Source organism: Fopius arisanus, unplaced genomic scaffold, assembly GCF_000806365.1.
Source record: "Fopius arisanus strain USDA-PBARC FA_bdor unplaced genomic scaffold, ASM80636v1 scaffold00061, whole genome shotgun sequence".
Taxonomy (NCBI): Eukaryota; Metazoa; Arthropoda; class Insecta; order Hymenoptera; family Braconidae; genus Fopius; species Fopius arisanus.
This window is the reverse complement of record NW_011887800.1, coordinates 673,002-679,947: the sequence shown is the minus strand read 5'-3', so window position 1 is coordinate 679,947 and position 6,946 is coordinate 673,002. Positions and strand designations below refer to the sequence as shown.

General features: G+C 36.5%; 1 protein-coding gene across 1 annotated transcript; it reads right to left on the bottom strand.

Annotated features, from left to right (window-relative positions):
• Positions 1 to 6: 6 nt before the first annotated feature.
• LOC105268815 (endoplasmic reticulum metallopeptidase 1) lies at positions 7 to 6,735 on the bottom strand. The gene is made up of 10 exons (XM_011308654.1): positions 6,195 to 6,735; positions 5,297 to 5,873; positions 4,458 to 5,004; positions 3,777 to 3,904; positions 3,568 to 3,699; positions 3,364 to 3,484; positions 2,056 to 3,113; positions 1,541 to 1,746; positions 1,256 to 1,368; positions 7 to 767 (listed from the first exon to the last, which is right to left on the bottom strand). The coding sequence occupies exons 2-10, from the start codon at positions 5,297 to 5,299 to the stop codon at positions 427 to 429; spliced, it is 2,649 nt and encodes an 882-aa protein (XP_011306956.1). The 5' UTR covers positions 5,300 to 5,873; positions 6,195 to 6,735; the 3' UTR covers positions 7 to 426.
• Between the last annotated feature and the right edge of the window lie 211 nt (positions 6,736 to 6,946).

The window sequence follows — 6,946 nt, the reverse complement described above, 5'->3', positions numbered from 1 at the left end:
AGTCGAATGAAAATACAAAGGGTTATTTTTTATTTTTGTTTGTTAAAACTGCCCTTGTTGTTCCGGAGTTGCCTTTATCTCATATTTTGAGGTCTTCGGAGAATTCAATACAAGTGGTGTATAGACCAAATATATAAATGTGTATATATACTTCCTCAGTTGATAACATATTGTTAAATAAAAATTCCTAATTGTTCTTGCAGTAAATTCCGTTAAAAATTGGCAAAAGAACTCATTATTTTCGAATTTCTCCGCACCTTAAAGTGAAGTAGAAAACAGACCAATATAATCACAAAAACTTTCTACTAGTCCGAAATGGAATAGGGGCCTTTTTTCAACACTTAAACGATTCGATACTGACTTTATTGAATTAAGCAAATGTGATACGCTGGAAATTGTGTTTCTAATGCATTTTCTCTATTGTTACTAAAATTCCCATGAAGTGTACGAAGCTGTCCAAGGAGTGATTACAGTCCAAGGAGGAAATTGGCGGAGAAACCTCTTGAATTTCGAAGATTGTTGATTTTCACCATGCAGGAAGTGTCCTGCTAAGGCGATTGTCAGAATTGGCCCTTCATGGTTTTGCGGCACTTTCAGTTTTATTGAAAAATTATAAGGAATGCAGTCTGAGGCACAGGCATAGTAGACAAAGTAGACTTCTCTGTTGTTCCATGAAGGGCACGCTAAAGGGTCGCCGTCCAGTATTGTCCATTGATTCAATTTCACGCCTTTGTAGGGAGATATTATTATTCCTATATGATCAGGACCTATAAATTGGATAGAGAAAAAATGAGTTAATAATAATTATTGGATGAGTACTTCGCAGAAGGTGCAAGTGTGGGTATCCTGTCTCTCGTGAAAGTTCAGAACAACTCTCGCACTTTCGCCGAAGGATAAGTCGACCATGCAAACACATCTCATAATATTTAAGGGTGTCCATACATAGCTAAACTTTACGTTTTTTCATTTTTCATTTTATTTAATGACTCACGAAGTTTCAAAGTGGTGCGAAAATTTTTCGCCATTTTTTTTTAAACTTTTGAAAAAAATAACGCAAAAACTTTATATTTTTTTACATCAATCCCATCGATAATTTGTCAAAAAATTTTTAAAAAACGTGTATTTTGGCTCGTAAGTGTGTGGAAAATCCTTAAATACAAGCACTATAATTCTCCAACCACGAGCTATTATTTCGATACTCGCCCCAAACTCCCCACAACAATCATATTTGTTTCTTGAACAGATTTATATTTACCTGTTACATTAAAAGTGAATGTCGCATGATCCTTATTAATTATTTTAGATACCAAATGAAGTTTTGTCGGAATATTTATGATAGGGGCAGGCCCTGGAATCCAACTAGTTTTCCTGTAAAAGCAACAAAAATATTAATACGGGCTGAAGGCTCTCTTGCGATGGCCAGTTCCAAGTTCTTGCAAGAACTTGCAACGAATTCCGTTAAAAATAAAAATAAAATATTAATAACTTTTAGTTCTAGCAGAATAAAGTACTGTAGAATACGAAAATTTCAATATGTTACCATAAAAATGTTGTGACAGGCATCAAGTATGGTAAGCCACAGAATAGCTGTTCTTCGCAGTCTTTGGTAGTAGGTATGATAGCCCCAACTTCCGGCACCATAGCTTGCACACTATGTGGGCTATTCATATCCAAGTCAACAATCCAGTACCCTGTACCTGAATATCGAATGCTGCCTTGTGCATCATAATAGTGTCTTTGAGTATGCTGCAACAAGAAGATAAACAATTATTGATTTTCAACATCTGTAATAACGTCATATTAAATATTATGATGAATAATAATAAAATACTTGATCTTAAGCAAAATTTAGAAATGCAATTCACTAATACGCACTTAAATCTAATTCAGTGGACTAGGTTTTGCAGAGACGGTTGAATTCAGGTAACAAGACTATAACACCATTCTCAAAAAAAAAAAACACTCTAGAGCTACATAAAAACCTTCAGTACTATTATGTATGGTCCATTCAGTACTGGCTTAAAATCTACATAATTAAATTAAAAAATGACTTACAATAATCATAAATCGTTGCGGAGCAGGTGAAGTGACATCTCCACTGTATGGAAATCCTAGCGGAGTCAGGATAAGCACAGCTGCTGATAATAAGAACAGTCCAATAACCACACTGATGACTCGTCCAGCATTTCGAACCAATAACACTATTGGCATTGTGAAACTCAGCATGAGGCAAAATAAAATCGAAATCATATTTGCAATAACGACTTCGGAGTTAATGCTAGCGCCAGAGCGTCCCATGATGGGTATGAATAAATTAAGAGCTCCAATGGATAGATAAAAGGATTGAATATATGGTAAACTCAAGACTCCAACTTGATAACATATCCATCTCCAGTCTCTCCATTTTTCAAAGAAACCGTGTCTAATTATATTTCCAATAGCGGGAAAGATCACCCAGTGGAGAGGAATGAATCCCGACCGTATTTCCAATATAAGGCAGCAAAATAGAATCAGCATCCAGATGATACTATAAGCATCGCTGTACATTTGATACAAAATCCACGGGGATTGTACTTCTTTACGTTGATACCTTGCGGCGAACATGAACCACAGCATTGATATAGAAACTGTTGGGCAAACATACAAAAAAAATAACCAAGCTGGTCTAGCGTACCAACTCATTACTTTTCCAAGCTTCGTAAAAACTAGAGCGATGAACGTCACCGAGAATAATGAGATCAACCACGAGCTCAAAATTATTCCGATGCACACGAAAACTTGAAGAATGTAGGTATAGGATTTCAATTCCCTTCGAATATAGTGAATATTCAGGTATATTGAGTAGGCACCAGCGAAAATGCTCAGAAGATTTACAATGCTAGCAACGTACTGGGGCCACCGGACAACGAAGGCTCCCAAAAAGTCGAAGAATACAAGACCGCTGGCGGTGGTTTGAAGGAATGTGTTCCCAAGGTAGTGGCCTGATGTAATTCCTTGTGAGAGGGCCAAGATATTGTCACCAGTTCGTTGAAGAGATCCTAAAGGAATCTGGTGGACTGTGTCGAAACGAGTGTGGTAAACGTAGCCATTCGTTGACCACGCGAAATCCACTCCTGAATCGAAAATACATGAAACAAATCCATTAGAAAACAAATAAATTAGATTGAAATACAAAAGTCTCGATTATGCGAAGTCACTCATTCCTTCGAACTTTTCACCACTGAAGTGTCTTCTGGTTCGTCTACATTCAACTTCTTAAATAAAAAGTCATCTACATTATTCTAAGATTAGACGAGAGCTTTATGATATTTTGTAATCATTTTCGATGACATAAAATAATAAGAAATGGATAATCGAAAATACCTGAAATTTTTCCAAAATCCCTGAATATCCGAAAATCCGTATCTCCTGGAACTATTCCGCTCTGAAATATTTCCTGCGCCAATGAAGAGGCATACGGGTATGGAACTGTTTCTGAATAGATCTCAAAATATAAAAAGACTCGTGTTAATGAAATAATTTCATGCAAATTCTCCCTTAGAATCAAACTGGTTATTTGATACTTACCTCAATCATCCATGGATCATCAGGTCCCGCCTGGAAAAGTAGTTCTCTCCCTCCAGCCCCACAAGCCTCCAAATTAATGAACGCTTTCACTTCTTTAGCCCATAAATGCTGCGTTATAAACCCATGGGAGGCCTAAATGGGAAAGAATTGGTTGAAAAAGCTTCTTTATTCTCTGACGCCTAGATCTAGTACTTCAATTCCATATTTACCTGTAGTAAGTTCTCTTCAGCACCATTAAATAAAAAAATTATGTTATACTTGAACATCTTGGGACTTTGAGCCATCACTCGAAGTATCTCTAGCATAACCGCACAGCCGGCTCCATCGTCAGACCCTCCTAGATACCAGAAAAATAATAAATTAATAAAAATACGCAAAGAATGAAATGTGTATCATGTTTCACGAGCCCAAAATCTACCATGAAAGAATAACAACCTGTCAATAGTTCAGGCTGTTCACGACTAATGCTAATAATGCATGAATTCATTAGGACTCTAAAAATTAATCAAAGATAACCCATTATTGTCTTATGGCCAACAAGTGCAGCTAGCAATATGGAGAGAGGTCAATTAGGCTTAGAATTGGTTTATTGAAAATTAGAATTGGTTTCTAGGAAAGCACATATTGAGATGGAATCGCAAATGAAGAATGAAGCTGGATTCATATAGCCCAATCTGGATTATATGAATAACCATCTCTAGGTCACAATTAATAGTAGCAGAATAATTGAGAAGAATCATCAATGGAAAGGGATTAACGAGAGAACTGACTCAGGAGAGTCGATTGGCCCTAATTGTCAGTGGATGCTTGCTGAATGCCATGGGCTAATGTCATACTCTATAAAAAATAAAAAATGGAGATGTACTGATGGTAATCGTTTCAGTGCTTACCAGGACTTTCTACAAATGTATCAAAGTGACAGTTCAACAGTAGACTATGTTCAGCATATTTTTTAGGTCCTAGTTTGACGATAACATTCTGTACATTTCTATACACATTTGTCATGCCATCCAAAAATGTAAGTGGAAAAGCTCCACTGTGTTTCGTGATGTCAACAGTTATTCTGTGATTAGGACTGGCTGTTTGAGCAATGTCATTAATAACGGTGGTAAGATAACGAACAGCCAGAACTTCATTTTCATAACTTCCCGCAACTCGAGGACCAAGGGATGTCAAATTAACGATGTGATTCCTGGCGCGTTCAGCTACAAATCTTCCTGGGTACGAGCCTTCGCTACTGATTAGTTGTGGCTCAGGAAGATACTTTTCCACCACAATAATTATTATGGAGGCCGATAAAAAAAATATAAGAACGAAGAGAAGATATTGTGTGTTATCTGTTAAAGTTTTTCTCCTCTTTGTGGCACCTGGAAGAGTATAAAGGGCCTCATCAGAGTTCTTGAACACGCGATTCTGACGAAATCTCACTCCGTCCTCCTGAAAAAAAAAAAATAAATTACGTGAATCGTCATGCGGTAAAGAAATTTTTTTGAAAAACTGTGACTCAAAAATAATAAATGGTAAACGTCTAGGAGAGGTCCTAAATAATTTTCATCCAAATAATAAATTGTTTTGATTTAAACTAGGTGAACAATTTTTCATTTAATTTTGTGTGGAATAAATAAAGTATAGAACAAAAAAAGTATAGAAGAAATGAAAGTGAATAACTGACAGGTTATGAAACGTTTATTAATTCATTTAACTATAAAAAACCAAAATATTTACGTACCATCAGAATATTCTACGGGGACAGATCACTTATTACAATAATGTAATATATAATTCATTAAATGTGACAATCACTAAATAATGATTCAACTGCACTGCAGTTCTATAGTACCGTAATGCAGCTGCACACAACCTTGTATATACCGCACACGGTTTGACAAGGCTTTCCAGTATCGTCCACAAACTTTCCAAATGTCAGAACTTTATAACATCTAGGACATGATATTATCACGTAGTGCGTTCCAAAATTTCATTGATACAATTTTATGTTGAATATAAAAATTCATCGGAATATCTCACTCCGGCATATCTTTGTAAGAAATATAGCCGTCCAGTAAAATTGATGAGCTTCTTATCATTGAGAATCGAGTTATCTATTTGTTTTTCGACCTTATAATTGATTTGATTGATCTCGTCAAAATTTTTCTTTATCTTTCGACGCAACCTGGGACTCAGTTATGATTTTTGGAGTGTTTTTTATTCTACAATTTATCAAAAATAAGCCGACTCCATTCGTTTTTAATGTATGGACTTTCACATAATTATCATTTCGATGGATACACTCGTTGACCAAAGTTCTGAAAAAAAAATACAAAAAAATACAAAAGGGTACAAGTATTGGTCGTTTCAGACCTTGAATCAGGTGCAGAATATTTTTTTAGCCGGCATTAGCCGCTCTAAACAGAAATATAGTGAAGAACACCTGGACAGAACCTTCAACATGGAAGAGGGCGCGAGAGCGAGAGTATCGATAATTTAAATCGACCAAAAAGATTCAGCACAATTTCTTTTTTCATTCATTCGATTCTCACAATCGGTGGGCACATGAAAATAAAAAAAAAAAAATCGGACGATTATACGAGGGTTACAGATCGATCTGAAGCTCAAAATTAGCTCACCCCAAATTTTTGCACCCGCCAGGTCCTAACCCGTCGGCATTCACTATAAAACTCGATCAGAAAGGTTTAGCACCATTTCTTTTCTTTTCTATTCGATTCTTGCACTCTTTAATCACATTTCCTGGAAATTTGAGAAACATCGGACGCGTACAGTGCGATGGATCGATTTGAAGCTCAATCATTTTCCCGGCGAATTTTTCCACGCGCCGGTATTTATGAAAAAACTGGATTAGAAAGGTTTATCACTATTTCATTCCTCATTCATTCGATTCTTACACTGCTTAGGCACATTTCCTGAAAATTTGAGATAAAATCGAACCTGTACAATGGGATCATAGAATTGAATTTTTCAGTTGCTCTGTTTTATTTACATTCATGGTCTCTCAAAAATATCGACGCTGTCGGCTTGTGTCTTTTATTATTTGGTCACGTAATTTCTCTGGATTAGTTCATGCGCCACCGCTATGATTTTCTGACTAAAGAGCGTAAACGCCAAAGAGGATTGATCAAAGTAGAGGCTCAGTTCTGGGGGTTTGAGTGACCCCAGCGGCATCGTAGTAGCCGACCCCATAAGAGGGAATACTTTTTTTGTTCTCTTAATTTATTTATATGCACATGGTGAGCCATCCTAGAATAAAGCAAGTACCTCCAAAAGGGGTGATTTTGCTGAAGCGTTTGTCACCTGTGAATGCGTAATAGTAACAACTCCCACAGAACATTAGAGATCCTGACATCCACAGGGCAGCAGTCTG